The 18,145-nt window shown below is 34.8% G+C and overlaps 1 protein-coding gene across 4 annotated transcripts in view; it reads left to right on the top strand.

Moving 5' to 3' along the window:
* The window catches only part of cbfa2t2 (CBFA2/RUNX1 partner transcriptional co-repressor 2), a 35,708-nt gene extending 18,250 nt beyond the window's left edge, over window positions 1-17,458 (top strand). For 3 of the 4 annotated variants that reach the window (XM_042726674.1, XM_042726673.1, XM_042726675.1), the window contains exons 2-11: window positions 6,611-6,754; window positions 8,273-8,514; window positions 8,598-8,687; window positions 11,024-11,205; window positions 12,295-12,530; window positions 12,610-12,695; window positions 14,071-14,278; window positions 15,360-15,428; window positions 15,601-15,794; window positions 16,930-17,458. In XM_042726674.1, the coding sequence (XP_042582608.1) occupies window positions 6,611-6,754; window positions 8,273-8,514; window positions 8,598-8,687; window positions 11,024-11,205; window positions 12,295-12,530; window positions 12,610-12,695; window positions 14,071-14,278; window positions 15,360-15,428; window positions 15,601-15,794; window positions 16,930-17,205 (1,727 nt within the window). In that variant the 3' untranslated portion in view covers window positions 17,206-17,458. The remainder of the gene's footprint in view (window positions 1-6,610; window positions 6,755-8,272; window positions 8,515-8,597; window positions 8,688-11,023; window positions 11,206-12,294; window positions 12,531-12,609; window positions 12,696-14,070; window positions 14,279-15,359; window positions 15,429-15,600; window positions 15,795-16,929) is intronic. The other variant, XM_042726676.1, reaches the window with a different exon arrangement.
* The last annotated feature ends 687 nt before the right edge of the window (window positions 17,459-18,145 follow it).

Genomic DNA, 18,145 nt, shown 5'->3' with positions numbered 1-18,145 from the left:
ACACGCGCGGTTTCCAAATACATGACACACACACGCGCGGTTTCCAGTTTGACTGTTATCAGGATGTCAGTAATGGATTCCTTCACTTCATCATGCAAATGTGCAAGTGTGTGTGAATGTGTGAAGTCCTTCTCAGAGAAAAACAAGCTGTCTTGCATTCATGAAACTACATCCACATCAGGCTGCAGCGATGAAGACGTGGAAATAAATAAATGAAGTGTGATTCATGCTGAAAACTAATGGACATATCTGCTAATAGCAGTCAGAATACATTTATTTCTGACACCTGTTCTCTGAAAACATCTTCATATTTGAAGCAATTTTAAATGCATTTAGTTTAGGTATGTTTAGATTGTTTTATTATAAAATAAGACAAAAATAGTGTTTTTTTTTTTTTTTTTTCGAAGAATACCATTGTATTTTTGTCATTCTAATATAGAAACTATTCAAGAAAAGTTTCAATCACTAAATCCCTTTCTATAACTGTGTTCAATGTCAGTAGTTAATTAGTAAAATATTTTTTCCAGATATTAATAATAAAAATAATATCTTGATGTTACGTTCGAATGCCATAGTATTTTTATGCTACTGAAAGTTAAAAAAACAACAACAATTAAATACATCTCAAACCTTTACAATCCAATCGTCTTCAAATGCTTATTAATCACTTTGACTTTATGCTCATTCTGTTAATATTCACTGAAAAAAAAAAACATTGGTGTAGGGTTTAATTCTCAAAAACAATTTTCACTCAGAAATTGCTAGTAAATTTCAGCTGCAAAGAAATGGAGAGTAACTCATTGAACTAAATGTCAAACTTTTCTTTTGTACAGTATAATCTTCTAAAGATGTAAATGCTCCAGTAAATCCATTCCCAGTGAATGAGTGATCTGAATGGGTCTGGCAGGTCAGTGAATGGAGGGTCAGACTATGGATGTAGCTGGAGTGACTGACACTGATGAGCTCAGGGTCAGATGTGATGATTTCATTGAAGAGATGAGAGGACTGAACATGAACAGCATGCGTGAGGCTTCGACCTGTTGCTGAGGCGAGAGAGCAGCAGATGTGTGTGTGTGTGTGTGTGGACTGATAGGCACCAGGTGCAGCTTTTGTTTTGCCTTCTTTTCTTTAACTCTCCCTCCCTCCTCCCTCTCCTCCTGTCAAACTCCTATTTTCCTCTTTCCCTCCCAACAGGAACATTTTATTGCTCTTTCAGAGCTCAGGAGACTTCATGGAGTTATTTCGGTTATGTTTCTTCAACTTAAATTCTATAAATCAGACAATAGTTGGAATATAGAGCAGCTCAGGTCGTTTGAGTTTTGAGTGCAGGTATCCATGCACAGTTTGAGACGCCACTGAGATCTTTTTATGCATGCATTTTGACGTTTGCCTTTTGCATTATTTTTGCTTTTTGTGACTCGTCAGAATTTAGACTTTGTATATTAGATTTGGGACCTTTTCTGTCAATTGCAAGTTAAAACAACAAATCCTAAAAAAAAATCAAAAATTTCAAAAAAAAAAAATTTTTTTAAATCCAATAAAAAAATCCTAAACTTTAAAAAAGAATTGTCAAATATATATATTTTTTTTAATTCTATGAAAAAAGTCTGAACTGTGAGACATAAACGTGTAAATTTGAGAAATAAAACACCTGAACTGTAATATAAATTCACAATTTGTTTATAAATTGTGATACAAATTTGTAATTCTATAAAAAAGTCTGAATTGTGAGATATAAACTTGCAATTTGATTAAAAAAGGTCCAAATTTTGACACATAAAGTTGCCATTCTGAGATATTAACTTGTTAATCTTTGAAAAAGCAGCTGAATTGTGAGATAAAAACTAACAATTCTGACAAAAAGAATGAGAAGAGATGATGCAAACCCCTCAAGAGCACCACAAATGATGCCAACCCCGAAACAACGTACAGAACTACCAAATTTTAAATTCCATCATATAATCATTGCTGTTCATAGTGTTCATCGTCTGTTTGATTACGTCATTAACTGAATTTTACCGTATCAATTTGACATAGTCACCACTGACAAGCTTCTGCTAAATATATTGAAGAAACTTAATTTTCTGTAAAGCTGCATTGCACGATTTGTATCTTGAAAAGCGCTATACAAATAAACTTGAATTTAATTGAAGTCAGAACAGAGATATGAACTCACGGTTGCAAGAAAAAAACTCTTAATTGTGAGAACAATTCGCAATTGTCTTTTTTAAAATTTTTACTCCATGGGAGAAATAAGCTTTCATAGACAAGGAGGAGTAACATCTGAGGCTGAGCAGCAGAACGTCTCAGTGTGATGTCATCTGAGGAAGTGTGCTCTGTGCTCTGTGTTCTGGACACAGGTGACTGTTGGAGACTCCAGCTGTCCTTCACACCCCCATCAGCTCCATATGGTGGAGGAACAGAAGGAGACGGAGGGGGAGGGAAACAGAAACATCCGTCCCAGCTCTTTCTCTTTCTCTCTGTCTCTCACACACACACATAATAATGATCCGATGGCTTAACCCTTTTGTATCCGAGGCTGGAAGCAGCTCTGTGTGGGTTTGTTTTGATGATGTGTGGCTGGAGGCGGTGCTCTTTAAATTATTTCTAAACACTCGGTTCGGCCGCATTGAAGCGCTTATAATGGAAATTCATAGATCATTTTAAAACAAAGACAGGCCGGGCTTTTAAATCAACTCTTTGTGCCTCAATGTTTAACGTTTTGGGGGAGTAAAGCTCTTTCAGATGGGTTTGGTTATATTCTCAGAGTCAGCACATGTATTCACAACCAATTCAACACCGTTTATGGTTTCATATGTTTTAGGAGAAATCAATCAGTGATATACTGTATGCATATCCATGTTCTTGTCAGAGATGTTATAAAGAACATGTCTCATCATTTCTGACTAAAGTTGCATTTCTTGATGATTCATGGTAGGTTCAGAAATGAATCTGTTTTGTGGAAAAATGTCAGAATTGAGAGATAAACTCGCAATTGCGAGAAAAAAAAGTCTGAATTCTGAGATACAAATTTTAAAAAAAAAACGTATGAATTGTTAGATATAAACTCAAAATTCTGAGACAAAAAGTGAAAAGGAAAAAATGCATGAATTTGAGTAAAATTTGAATTGAGAAAATAGAATTAAAAGGAATGTAAACCTTTTTTAAAAAAGATAGAGGGATACGATAGATAGAGTTGAAATCAATTAATTATTCAGTTTAGCATCATTGTATAACAATATTTGACCTGGAATGCATTGTATTGACTAATCAGAGAGCTAAATATTAAATGTTTATGCTTGGTAAATATACATAATAATTAAAAAAAAAAAAAAATGAAGTGAACAAGAACTTATTTCAGTTGTTTTGCCTAATGACCTTTGTGACATTTATACATTAATTTCAAATATACCTAAATATGCATAAACATAAATCAAACATTAATATGCATCTATGCATAATATGTGTACTTTATGCATAAACAATTAAACACACTAGTTATTAATGAATCTGTGGTGAAGCTATGATGAAATGTTATGTATAGGATGCAGCTTAAAGTTTCTCAGCATCATGAGATGTGTCAGAAGACCAGCTAATATTGACAGTGACGTTCAATAACCGCAGTAATTAATTTTTCCTCTTTATTGGAGGCGGTGTGTAACAGGTGGCAGTCAGAGAAAGCTGTGTGTTTGCTGTTAGCAGATCAATATTGATCCGCACAGATATCCTGGAGCTGTGTGTGTGTGTGTGTGTGTGTGTGTGACTCCACACCTGCCTTGTGTTCCTGAAACCACAAAAAAGGACACATTTAAGAGCTGGAAGTATCTACAGTTTAAAAACACTTGATTTTTAAAAGTCTTCATTTATTCATTTCAATTATGCATAAATATAAATGCATAAAATATGCATAATATGCAGGTTATTATCTAAAAATGTAAAGTTTTGTTAAAAGCTGAAATAAAATGTTTTATTATTCCAGGAATGTTTTACTAACTGTAAATAAATAAAAATTACATTTAAAACTATACTAAAAATGAACAAAACAAATAGTAATGTTAAAAAAATAAGAATAAAAATGACAAAAGCACATAAAATTACAAAATGTATATATAAAATATAAATATAAAATTAAAATATGAAGAAAAAGTATAATAGCATATCAATAATATTAAAATAACATTGATGCATAAATGTTACTAAGGTTTTTTGAGAGTCATTACAATGCCCATTTATGCAATTTAAAGTATTTATATTCAATATAATTTAACGGTATGCATGCATTAATGGCTATTTTATACAATATTTACACCAACATGATTTAATTCATAATCTCAAATTGGCCAAATATTGGCTGCCTGATCAGTCTAGTCTATATATTTTGATATTGTATAATAAACTTGACTCCAATCTGATTTTAGAGTCATGAACTTTTATAAAATATATATTTTTAAAATGTAACTTGACTAGTAGAACTGTGTCTTGTGTTAAGTCGCTAGTGTTGGTTGAGCTGTAGTTCTCTGCAGGTGTGATGCTAATCTCTGCTAACAGACGGTGGATACGGGAGGGTTTGTGTACATCCTATGGTGTGGCACAAACCCAAATGGCTGGGCTTCCTGTTTCTCCCAGTCCTTCCTGTGTTCTACTTCCTGCCTCCTAGGAAGGAACCAGGTGTACATAGAAGGGAAAAATAGTTGGCATGTGATTTTTTCAGTCAGGCATTAAGAGGGGCAGCCTGAAGGACCCGGAGCAGGGCTCAGGTGCGCTCGGAAACCACAAGATCTGTGTCTGCGTGTCCAAGCGCGTGTGTGTAAAAGTGTGTCGCACCTGTGACTGCACCGCATTCGATTAGTGAGTTAAGACGACGGTTTTGTTGAAGTCTCACAATAAAAACCCAAGAATGAGATTCACTGCAATACATGAAATGAGCTTAAATTGCAAAATGCAATCCTTCAGCATTTGATTTGTCCTTCAAACGTTGATTTGAAACATACAGAGGACCAAACTTGCAGAAATATGCAATAAATGTATAATAAATAATAATAATGACAATAAAAAATACAATAAATTATTAAATGTAATAATATGTATTTTTTTATCTTTATCTTATAATTTTTAAATATTTAATATATTATACAGCAGGTTTTGTCCTCCATAGAAACGTGATTTGTCTTATATTTCTGTGATTTCTTTTATTTAATGCAGTGCACCACAGTGTTATTTTAGTATCAATAATTTACTTTTATATTTTTTATATTTTTTTTTTTTTTAGATTTTATGTTTTCACATTAATTTTAGTTAAATTTTTAGTCATTTTATTGTGTGTTATCATTTTTATTAGTTTTTGCTCTTTTAAAAATGTCTATTTAATTTTGTATTAATTTCTTATTAGTTTTGGTTTATTTTTTATTGTAGTTATTTTAGTATTTCAACTTAATCTAATTAAAAATGAGAAATGTAGCCCTGGCAACTAGCTACATAAAAATAAGTTTGATATATAGTTAGTTTATTTTATTTTAAGTAAATATTTTTAAAGGGTTTAGTTTTAGTTAAAACTCAAAAACATAAATAAATAGAGACACGCGTAAAACAGAATGATATAAACAGCATATTAACTTGCAAAATGCTTTCAAAAAGTTTTCTGTTTTGTGACAAACTGATTATCACGACTGCAGTGAAGCGTAGAAATGAAGCGCTATAACAATCCCATTAAAAGCCGCCTTACTTTTCATTGTTAAGTGGAGAGACCCATTTAAAATCTATACGCGAGAAACACATTCACTGCATTAGTTTCCCATGAATAAACGTTAAACAAAACACGCTTTTCAGCCCCGTGCATCTATGAAAAACTGTCTGGTTAGAAGCGTTTCATGACCTTTGACAACTCGATCTGTGTGGGTCTATTAGCCGCTTTTGTTAAAGCATTTCCAGCGGTCTGATATACTCCAAATGAGGCCGATGGCTTCTCTCACGGCTCTTGTAGAACAAAAGCACCTCTGATCTACGACTTTTGGGCCTGGTGGTCCATTCACAGGCAGAAAGTATGCGTTTAGCCCTTGACGGCTTTTGTGAAGCCTAGTTAGAAAGCGTGAAATGGCCCGATTCTCCATTCTTAAGCGGGCTCAATGATCACCCTTTCTTTCCCGAGGACAAAACCTGGTTCATTTGCACTTCAGCTGTCGGGACTCCACGGCTCTTAAACAGGGGCAGAAAACATCTGGTGTGCAGCAGAAAGGACGATGGGTTTAGTAAGGCCTGCGAGGGTTAAGATTAGACAAGCTCAAGATTAGGAGTCTTTAAACATGAATTGCATATCAATGCATCGATTGCATATCAATGCACGAGACACAATGACCCCATTTGCATTTGCATCGTTAGCCCTGGTGCTTCTGGAGATGCTTTGGGTTGCAGATGCAAGATGAATCTAGTTAAGAAATGCTTCTGTGTTGATTTAATGTCAGGACGAATGAGATCAGAGATGATCTGCTGCCACGAATCCGCCGCACTTTATTGGGTTTTAATGGAAATCTCTACATGAACAAACAGAAATGTTCATGATTAGGAAGATAATAAGTGACCTGTCAGTCTCCAGCTCAGTCTCTCTGGTTTTCAGACAGTGCAGAGAAGAACGTTCCTGCCATGCCCGGTTCCCCAGTGGATGGAAAGACTCATTCCAGACCAACCGTCTCCATCATGCCCCCTCTACCCTCCGTCAACCCCAGCGGACCTCGACCGGCAGCATTCTCCACCACAGCATGTGAGACCCGCACACAAACATGCATGCTATCTCTACTATGCAGTATGTTGCATTGGCACTAGTGCATCCCATAAGATGACATACTACCATTTCTGCAATATGCATACTGTGCATAGGATTTTAATTTTCTGTGTGCTTGGAATACCTGAATAACCCTTTTCATTTGCAGTATGTAGTGTGCAATGCACAAAAGCGATTTCAGACATATTTAATGAGGTCAAACAACAAAAAATATAAAATATTAAAAATTTTAAATTTTCAAATCATAAAAACTCAACCACATAAACATAACTATTTTTAAAAATAAAAAAGTATACAGTATATACTAAAAAATTAAAAATATTCAGTAATATCAACTCCCAACATATGTTCTAAAGTTTTTGCTTTTTTAAAAAAAATGCTGATGAATCAGATACGGAGGCCATTGTTTATGTGTACATTGAAGTGAAAAAATAAAATTGGTTCAGTTTAGCTATTAATTACACAAACAGTAAATAACTTATTGCATTTGTCAACATTTTTAGTATGCAGTGTATTTGACTTGACCTTCTATTTCCATTGTGATTGATAAACCAACAAATGATTACAGATGGATTTAATGAGGTCACGTGACAACGATGTAGCGCTAGTTGCATAATCGGTTATTTCCATTCGTAATGATTAGGTTCTGATGATTCGTTTTAGATATTTTTGTAAATGCTGATGAATCAGAGAGAAAAAAAATCAATGCAATTAAGTTAACATGTACACAAACAGAAATGTTCTTTATGCATGGAATACCCGGATAGCCTATTTGTCAAAATTGCAGTATGTAGTATGCAATGTGTCATCCATTTCCAGTTTAATACAAACACAGAGGCCCTAATACTGGCATATAATCTCTCACCAGAGAAGTACAGTACTTTAAATGCATAGTAGTGCATTTACATTTCATTATTTAGCATGCATTTGTATGCAAAACAGCTTAGAATGAGAAAAAAAAGTCATTTACCCTACTGGAGCAACTAACTGCTGTACCAAAATACAAAGGAAAATCAGAGTAAACGTTTAAAATGAAAAGAGTGTTTTTGCTGAAACAGAGTTTTTATTTATTTTTACAACTGTGCCTTTATATATCATAGCCATAAAAACAAAACAATTTTTTTGAGCTTGCAGGAAAATGTATATAGTGAAAAACAGGGGTATTAACATGAACTAAAATTACAAATGAAAAAAAAAATGTTAGATTGAAATAAAGCTGAAATAAAATAACATATAAATATGAGATGGAAAAACTAAACAAAAAAAAAAAAAAAAAAAACAAAAAAAATAATAACAACAAAAAAAAAAAACATCAAATTGAACACATATAGTAATATTTAAAAAAAAAAAAAGACAAATGCACATAAGAGAGTTAAAATTAAAATAAAAACTGGAAGCATGCAATAAAAGACGATTCAAAATATTAACTATAATAGTAAAACATTGATTAATTATGTGTTTGCAGATCATTACTAACCACATTTGCTCTTTCTGCAGTGACTAATGGGATCAATCACTCCCCGCCGATGCTCAACGCCATTCCCTCGCCGCCTCAGCGCTACAGCAACGGCCCTTCATCATCATCTTCCTCCTCTCTGGCCAATCAGCAGCTTCCAGCCACCTGCGGCGCACGACAGCTGAGCAAACTCAAGCGCTTCCTCACAACACTGCAGCAGTTCGGCAACGACATCTCGCCCGAGATCGGAGAGAGCGTCCGGAACCTGGTGCTGGCGCTGGTGGTGCGTCTCTCACACTCGCCTTTCACGAGCAACGATTGCTCACATGTGAACCAGAGTTAACTAGCCTTGGCTTTCTCCCACAGAACAACACAGTCACCATTGAAGAGTTTCACTCCAGACTGCAAGAAGCTACAAACTTCCCCTTGAGGCCCTTCGTCATTCCCTTCCTGAAGGTAAACGGCCAATAAAGCAAAAGTTGAGCTAAAAAAGACTACTATTACTATTTACTATTGTTAACCAGGGCTATTATAGTAACTAAATTAACTAAATAAACAAAAATAAAATTGCAATAAAATAGTAAAAATGGAGAAAAAAAAATAAAATAAAATAAAACATAAATATAAATATAAGATGGAACAATTAAAAAAAAAAAAAAAAAAAAAAAAAAACCTAGAACTGACCTTATTATAAATTGAACATAGAAAGAAAAAAGTTATTAAAATATTAAAAATACTGTAAATATTAAAAAAAATTAAAATATGTTTAATATTTTTTAAAAAAAATTTATATTTACAATATTATTATTATTTTTTAAAAATATATAAATATAAAAGAAAGGCAATTCTGCAATTTTTTTTTTTTTTTAGAAAATGAAAAGCAGGAATGTTGATTTGGGGGATTTTAGGGAATCCCTGAAAAGATATTTTAGGATGAAATAAGGGTGAAGCTGCTTGAATTAGGACGATTTTAACTTACACTATTAAAACAATTTCGCTGAATAAAGCTGAACTAAAGTTAAAATATATATAAATATGAGATATGGAAACACTAAATGTTAAATGTTAAAGTAAAAATCAGAATAGATTGGAAAAACTATGTTTGCTCTACAAAAAAAAAATATAAACAAAACATACAAAAAAGAAATGAAATTCCTAAATTGTAATATTTAAAAACAAAAGAAAAAGATATTAAGTGAAAATATTAAGTATATTGAAAATATTTAAACATTAAACATATTTAAACACAGCATGCATGACAGGGATGTTGAACGGAGAAAGTGGAAGGTGTCTTTGGTAATTCACTTCTGAGAATTCCAGACGGTCGGAAGTGTGAAACACGACTATAAACCGTTGCAGGTTTTTACAGGCTGCGCAGCATATGGAGCTCGGCAGCGGTTAACACAGTCGGGACGAATATCTGCCCGTGCAAAATAAAAGATTGTGAATGACAGGCGGCGTATGTGAGAGGAGGACCGAGTTAATCATGTACAGAAATGTTTGTCTTACTGCTAATAAAAACTACAGAGATGCTTGTCCTCGTTCAGATGTGTTCAGAAAACATTTTAAAGCTTCCCAGATCATTTTCTTTGGATATCATGTTGAATATATTCTATGAAAAGTTAATTGTTTTGAATATCATCAATACTAAAGTGTTTAGTGATGAAGCCTGATCACAAACAAATCATTCTTTTGATGTGGTTCTTTTTAAAGATTTAGTCGAAACCAGTTTGTGAATCACTTGACAATAAGAACAGTGTAAAACTGATATATTGAAACCATAAATGCTAAATTTATTCTTTTTTGTTTTTTTAACTTTTGGAACATTTATGTGGTGAAAAACAGGCTTATTGTGATTAAAACATTTATTAATTTTTTTTTGTTAAATTGAGATAAAGTTGAAATGAAGTTAAAATGTAAATATGAGATTAAAAAAATAAACGCTTACCATTAATAAACTAACTTAAGTCTAAGTAGAAGCACTAAAATTACTCACCAGAAATAAAAAAAGCAATTAAACCAAAGCCTTTATAATAATAATAAAGAAAAAATAGAACGTTTCAAAAGAACTAAAACAAAAAATAGAACGTTTCAAAAGAACTAAAACTTAAACTAAAACAAAATGTAGTTCAAAATATTCAGAAAAACTTTAAATGATACTAAAATAGCATCATAATCAGTATGTGACCAATACAACTAACTAAAAGCCATTTATACAATTTGATTTATAGCACAGTGATCCCAGCAGCAATTTATCCATGTTTTATTTCATGAAAGTGCATAAAATGCTGGATTTGGAAGCAAATTTGAGTGACAGCTCAATGAATCACTAAATCATCAGTGTTCAAATGCATTGTGCTTTCCAACAGTAACTTTAGCATGCTTTACAGAGAGTGTGTTTGCTGAAAACAGTCTGATGTTCTTCATGTGTTCACATTAGTAATCAAACTCCTCACATGCTCATCATGTAAGAAATGGACCGCTGGCTCTGGTTTGTTTCATCTCGCCGACTGTTTCTCTTCTCCGTGTTTTCATATGAAAGATTTATTGACTATTTTGACGAGATGTTGGTGAAAGGAGCGAGCAGAACGTGCAGTGACGCTGAACAGACGCCGCGGCTCCTCCAAGTCTGTCGAGGAACCAGTCCCTCTGACCTCTATCTCCACTCTTATCAGGAAAAATGCCAGAAATGTGCTGGTCAGACTTTAGGAAAAGCCCTGCGAAGTGGGTTTGATTGCGAACAGTGTGGCGTTCAGCTGATGTTTGTTGTGAACGCAGTGTTTCTCCTGCAGGCGAACCTGCCCTTACTGCAGAGGGAGCTTCTGCACTGCGCTCGAGCCGCCAAACAGACTCCAGCGCAGTATCTGTCCCAACACGAGCACCTCCTGCTCAGCACCAGCGTCCCGTCGCCAGCCGACTCCACAGAACTACTGCTGGAGCCCAACGAGAGCAGCAGACGCCACAGTCCTAACAGGTACGAGCACTCACATAAAATACCACGGCAGTACTATAGTAAAGTTATGGTATCGGATAATGGTTATTCATATGCCACGTTTTCACCATACAATACAATACAATACACATGCTTTTTTGGGCGTTAAAATAAAGCTGCAATAAAATAAAAATCAATTATAAACATTAGATAAATTAACAACCTTTGCAACTAACTGAATGAAGATTTACTAATGTTTGCACTCGTCAATTCACTGCTACCCTAATTAGATATATCTTAACACCAAAAAAATAATCTTTGTTCTTAAATGCGCTGCTCTTATTAGATTGCTCTGGTCATTATGGAAATAATCTTTGTTCTTAAATGTGCGCATTGTCAGTAAATCACACGCAGAATTTTCTCAAATTGGTGCTTTTATGAAATTGCGCTCTACGCTAATTTGCTCTTTTTAGTAAATCTGGTCCTAAATCTAAAACTGACATAAATAGTAATATACAAAAAGAGCTAATAAAACTGGCAAAGAACATAACAAAATTACTAAAAATTAAACCAGAAACTGAAAACATTAAATAAACTCTTAATTCAAAATATTAATAAAACTATATTAGTATATAAATAAAACTAAAATAACAATAGCAATGCTATAAAATAATAATAATAACAATGGCAATACTGTAAAATAAAATAAAAACAATTGTAACATTTATGTTACAGCCTTCAGCCCTTTTTTCAGTCTAAAAACATGAAAAAATAAAATAAAAATAAAAGTAATTCCATGATTAAACATGGTATCACCACAGTTTTAAGTGCAAAATAAAAGAAACCTGGTATATTTTGTACATGTCTAAAAAAAAAAAAAAACATGGTATTATCCATGATAAATTGCCCAAAAATCAGGTTTTACCATGGTACTTTTTTATAAGTGTTATTAGGGATTTTTTTTTACCATTGCATTTTAATATGGTTATATAATGGTTGCCTTTTTTAAAAGTACCATGGTATTTAATGCAAGGTACTTCAGAAAATACCTTGGTTGGTATTGTCATTGTGCAGGTCCAAAAGTGTTATTAGAGTTTTGTTTCTTATGTATTTTTCATGATTTACTCCAGAAAAAGAGAATGGATTTCACGAGCGTCCTCCCGCCTCCCTGGAGCCTCCTGCCAAACGGATCTGCACCATTAGCCCCGCCCCCAGACACAGCCCCGCCCACCCGCTGCAGCTCCCCGCCCAGATCCACCCGACTCCGCCCCCTCTGCAGCACTACGCGCTGGATGACATCAGCACACCTCACCTGTACAGAGAGCCGCAGCGGATCCTGGAGCTGAAGGAGCGGCCGCGGCTGACAGGTGCAACACACGGCAGCACGCCTTTCACATTCATTTACACACACTACTGCATTTCTCATGTTTTTGCTGATGTTTTCAGGCAGTAACGGAGGCTACCGTGAGGAACCTGTGGACCACAGACTGACGGAAAGAGAGTGGGCTGAAGAATGGAGACATCTGGATCATGTAAGACTGAGTTTATTAAAAATTCAATATCATGGTACTAAATGGTGAATATCACTAATCATCAATCAAGAATAAAATTAAAACATTTTGTATTTAAAATAAAAGTTTTGAAATATGAATAAATATCATAATAGTACATTATTAAGTACTATTTTTAGGTTTTATTTATATATTTTCAATTCTTATTTTATTTTTACTTTAATTTTTTATAATTTTAATAAAGTTTTTTTTTTGTTTGTTTTAATATTTCTTTTTAGCTGTAATTTATTTAAATTTCAGTTTTAGGAATTTTAGCTGCCAAGGCAACATGTTTTTCCATCCAATATTTATTTATATATTCTTTTGCTTAATTTAAATAAATTTTTTTATTATTATTTTATTTAGTAACAACACTGATGAAACTGTTTTTAGTAATTCTGTATTTTAAAATTGTATGATTTTATAAAAATTAAGCACGTTCTCTGATTAAAAACTCTACGCACTATCATAAAAAACTAAAAAAAAACCTAATACTCATAAATAAAAATCCAAAACATACAATATTATTGCAAAACATACATTATTTAAACTATTTATTCATCATAAATTTATACATTACAATGCCTCTAATCTAAATTCAAATTAAAATATAATATTAAATAAAATAACATATCATATCAAATAAACAAAATAAAAAAAATAAAAATATAAAATATAATAAAATTAAACAAATAAAATAACATTAAGATGTCCGCATCAAAAGATGATTTTATGTCCACAGAAAGCACATTAAATGTAAGGAAAGCGTCTACTTTTAAGTTTTTGGAAAATAAAATGTCAAAATTTGGTTTAAATAATGTTACATTGTCATTCAGTGTAACACAATATTTATGTAAAAATTCAAAGACATGCTTATTCTGACTTGTACATATTAAAATATATAAAAGAATAAGGGAGCATATTAAATTTTATTGTGTTTTAAATGAGTAAAAAATTCATACTGACCAATGGTCACAATTTTAAAATGTAATGTAAGTAATTAGTCTTTTAATATGTCATAAATAGATTTTTGTTGTAAATATGCCTGATAAGACTTTTTAGTGGGTGTCTTCTGTAAATCAGGGAAAAAAATTATGATATTTATTTTTTGCTCGGAAAATCAAACACAAAATTGCAAGTAAATTAAACAGAAAACTTTTTTGAATTTTTTGGGGAAAAGCAACAACAATTTAAAGCAAGCAGCCAAATTTCACTGGCGTTTTCTCTTAATCAGAGAGGAGTCGGGCTCCAAGTAAGAGCCCTAATGTTGTCACGACATAACGTCTCCATTCCCTCCATCAGAGAATGAGGGTTACGTACGTAACCGAGTCGTTTTCTGTCGTGTCTCTGGTTGTAGGTGCTGAACTGTATCGTGGACATGGTGGAGAAGACGCGGCGTTCGGTGAGCGTTCTGCGGCGCTGTCAGGAGTCCGACCGCGACGAGCTCAATTACTGGCGGCGACGCTCCAACCCACACGACGACGGGCGCAAGAACGGATCGGCTGCAGGGAACGTCCCGTTCAGCAAGACACACAGCCCTCTGTCGGCAGAGGGAGTCAACACAGGTGAGTCATTTAGGAGTTCAGAATCATTTCAAGTTTGATTCACCTTTGATTCAAAGCAGCTTCACAGTATTAAACAGCTTAATAACAGAATCAGTGATGCAAACTTCATCAAATATGAGACAAATTTAGTGTTAACTGAAGACAGTTTTAATTCAGTTCAACAACAGAACAATAATTAATCATGAATGAATCAATTTAGATATGAGCAGCTCCACAGAAGACAATAGTGTCATTATTCAGTTCATTTTAGTTCAATGTTGATTCAGTTCAGTTCAATAATTGTGTTAAGTTCATTCATTATGAAACAAGTTGAATTCAGCCATGAGCAGGTTTACTAAAGACAGTAGTGTTGTCATCCATATCCAATCAAATTAATATTCATTCAATTCAAACAAAAAAAAAAAAAACTCTTTTTTATACATAAATAAGCTCTACAGAACACAAAAAAATAAATCAAACAATCCAGCTTGATTCAGTTCAAGTTTTGTTTTCATCGGTTAGTTTCAGTGCAGACAAGTTGATGATATTACTGAATACTGAAGGGACAGTTCACCCAGCTGACGGTAGCCATTGACTTCCATTGTAAAGAAAGAGATACTATGGAAGTCAATGGCTACCATAACTGTTTGGTCACCGATATTCTTAAAAATGTCATCTTTTGTGCTTAAAATAAGAAGGACCCCAGACTAGTACCCCGTGCCCTACCCCCCCTTTCTGTCGTACAGTTTGGCAGCATCGAGGATAACAATGGCAGAATTTTCATTTTTGTGTGAACCGTCCCTTTAAGTGTCTTTTAAGACACAACTAGCAGACTAAGTCGTGTGTGTGTGTGTGTGTGTGTGTGTGTGTGTGTGTGAGAAAGAGCCTGCTGATGGAGCAGGTGTTATGTGTTTGAGTCCAGGCTGAGAGAATATCGTCTCAAGTGCTGTGGTTTGGCAGCGTTCCTCACCGCCATCTGTGACCAAACGCTGCCCAAAACTCTCCAAGTGGCTCAACGGTGCCTCCTATTCCAGTCCGTCCCCTCCTGCATGCTTCTGAAGCGTTTCGATGCTCCTAATGTTTTTGTTTTTGTGTCCCGCAGACTCTCAGAGAGATCTTCCCCTGCGCTCCGGCTCTGGCTACGTACCTGATGAGATATGGAGGAAAGCCGGTAAGCGCGGTAACCCAGATGCACCCTGGGAAACCTGTTTACCACCTCTACCACCAGTCCATCATCCCATTAACCAAACAATCAGACTCAAAGCTCTTTGCTGGATATTGATACTTGTTTTATCACAAGAAAGTAGCGTGCATGAAACAAAATGTGTGGTTTGATTCTGCAGAGGAAGCGGTGAACGAGGTGAAGCGTCAGGCGATGGACGAGGTGCAGAAGGCCGTCGCCGAGGCCGAGCAGAAAGCCTTCGAGATGAAGCACGCGCCGAGAGAGCCAAGATGGAGAAAAACCCTCGCCGAGGCCAAAGGACAAGCCACTGAAGATGCCATACAGGTCATCAACGAGCAGGAAGACTCCAGCGAGGTGAGCGTCACGGTGAACACGCATTCATTATCAGTCAGCAGCCGCAGAGATGCTGCATGCACTGATAATAGAAAATGCATCATGAATATTTAAATTGGGTCATCTTTTCTGGCTTCCTTTTTATGCAAATGAGGCTAAACATAATCCAAACACACTCAACATTCAGACAACAAAAATATATTTAAAAATAACAGAAATGCACAGAAAGTGCATGCAAATAACAAATAAAGACACATTATTAAATAAATATACAAACATTACAATATTACACAAATATACTACCAAGTATTGATGCGTATCAATATCAGCATTCCATGGTGTGGGGTTTTTAATGTTAGAATTTTTTTCCCTCATCAAGGCTGGCATTTTTTGATCAGAAATACAGTAAAAACTGTTTGTATTAAAATTATAAACTATTATTAGAATTTAAAATAGCTGTTTTGCTATGTTCTGAAATATCTGTTAAACTGGTAATTTATTCTGTGATGCCGCGCTGTATTTTCAGCCATCCATTCCTCCACTCTTCAGTGTCACATGATGCTTCAGAAATCATTCTAATATGATGATTTGCTGCTCGAGAAACATTTCTGATTATTATCAACAATGTTGAAAACCGTTCGTGATGCACAATAATTTTTGTGGAAACTGATGCATTATATTTTTGAAGAGATTCACCATGAATAGAAAGTTCAAAAGAGCAGCGTTGTATTTAAAACTAGAAATCCTTTTGTAACATTATAAATACCTTCACAGTCACTTTTAATCAATTTAATGCATCCTTAATGAATAAAAATATGATATTTTTTCCTGAAAAAATTCTTGCTGATCCCAAACTTTTGAATGATAGTGTATATACCATGGTATTTAACAATTTACTAATAAGTACCATTGTACGATTAAACATAATTACTGACTTATATATCATATCAGTGCTGGGCAACGATTAATCACATCCAAAATAATATTTCCAAAACATATTCTGTATGTGTGTGTTTTTATATATACATAAAAATTTACAATTCACATTACATATTAAGTATTAGTTTAGTATTATATTTATAAGTGTAATGTTTCTATATTTATGATGTAATGTTTAATGACTGTAAGCTGTCATTTTTCTCTCTCTGGTTCTCAGTGCTGCTGGAACTGCGGTCGGAAGGCGAGCGAGACGTGCAGCGGCTGTAATGCGGCGCGATACTGCGGCTCCTTCTGTCAGCACAAGGACTGGGAGCGACACCATCTCATCTGCAGCCCGGGGCTCCAGACGCAGCCCAAATCCATGCCACGCATCCCGGCCAAAGCTCCGGAGAGCGGCCCGGTCCTGAGTCCAGGCCTGGAGAAGACCTCCAGAGCATCCACGCCAGCCACCCCAGCCTCGTCCTCCTCCACGCCAGACGCCAGCGGACACTGAGAGCCACGACTCAATGAAAGAGGAGTTTAACTGCTGGATGTGACAGAAGCAGGACAGTCACACACACTTTTCCAGGTTATGGACAGGAGGACGTGTTTTTGCATCACTCGGCGAGACTCAGCTTGCTTATTTGTGACCCTGGACCACAAAACCAGTCATAAGTGTCATTTAAATAAATAATCTCTCCATTGATGTGTGGTTTGTTAGGAGGACAATATTTGTCTGAGACACAACTATTTGAAAATCTGGAATCTGAGGGTGCAAAAAAATCTAAATATTGAGAAATCATCTTTAAAGTTGTTCAGATGAAGTTTCTTTAGCAATGCATATTACTACTAATCAAAAATTAAGTTTTGAAATATTTATGGTAGGAAATTTACAAAATACTCATTGAACATGATCTTTGGGGTATCCTAATGATTTTTTGGCATAAAAGAAAAATCTATCATTTTGAACCCAACAATGTATTGTTGGCTATTGCTACAAATATACCCCAGAGACTTAAGACTGCTTTTGTGCTCCAGGGTCACATTTGGTGCAGATGTGATCTGTTTTACCCGCACAAACTGTTGTCAGTGTTTCGTGAGCGTTTGTTTATGTGTGTGTGAGTGTGTGTGTGTGTAAATACAATATCAGAGCAATATAAAAGTGATGGATTCACCAAAGCTTTCAATGCTGTGACATGTTCATGTTTCGTTCCCGTTCCAGTTTATCGTTATTTTCTGACAATATTATTAATGGAGAATGAGTGTATGTACAGTATGTGTGTGTTAATCGTGGAGGACAAACCCTGGTCTGAAGGGATCCAGATGTACAATCTTCAGCTTCCAGTACAGAATAAGTGATTTATAAGATCCACCGATCTGTTTGTGTCCACATGCAAAACTCTGCAATCTCAGGAGGATGTTTTATGTGTATACTTTTGTTTTTGTTCCACGTG

This window comes from Cyprinus carpio, chromosome B6 (genome assembly GCF_018340385.1).
Source record: "Cyprinus carpio isolate SPL01 chromosome B6, ASM1834038v1, whole genome shotgun sequence".
In the NCBI taxonomy this organism is placed as follows: Eukaryota; Metazoa; Chordata; class Actinopteri; order Cypriniformes; family Cyprinidae; genus Cyprinus; species Cyprinus carpio.
Note: the sequence above shows the minus strand (reverse complement) of the source record. Positions and strands in the feature narration are given on the sequence as shown.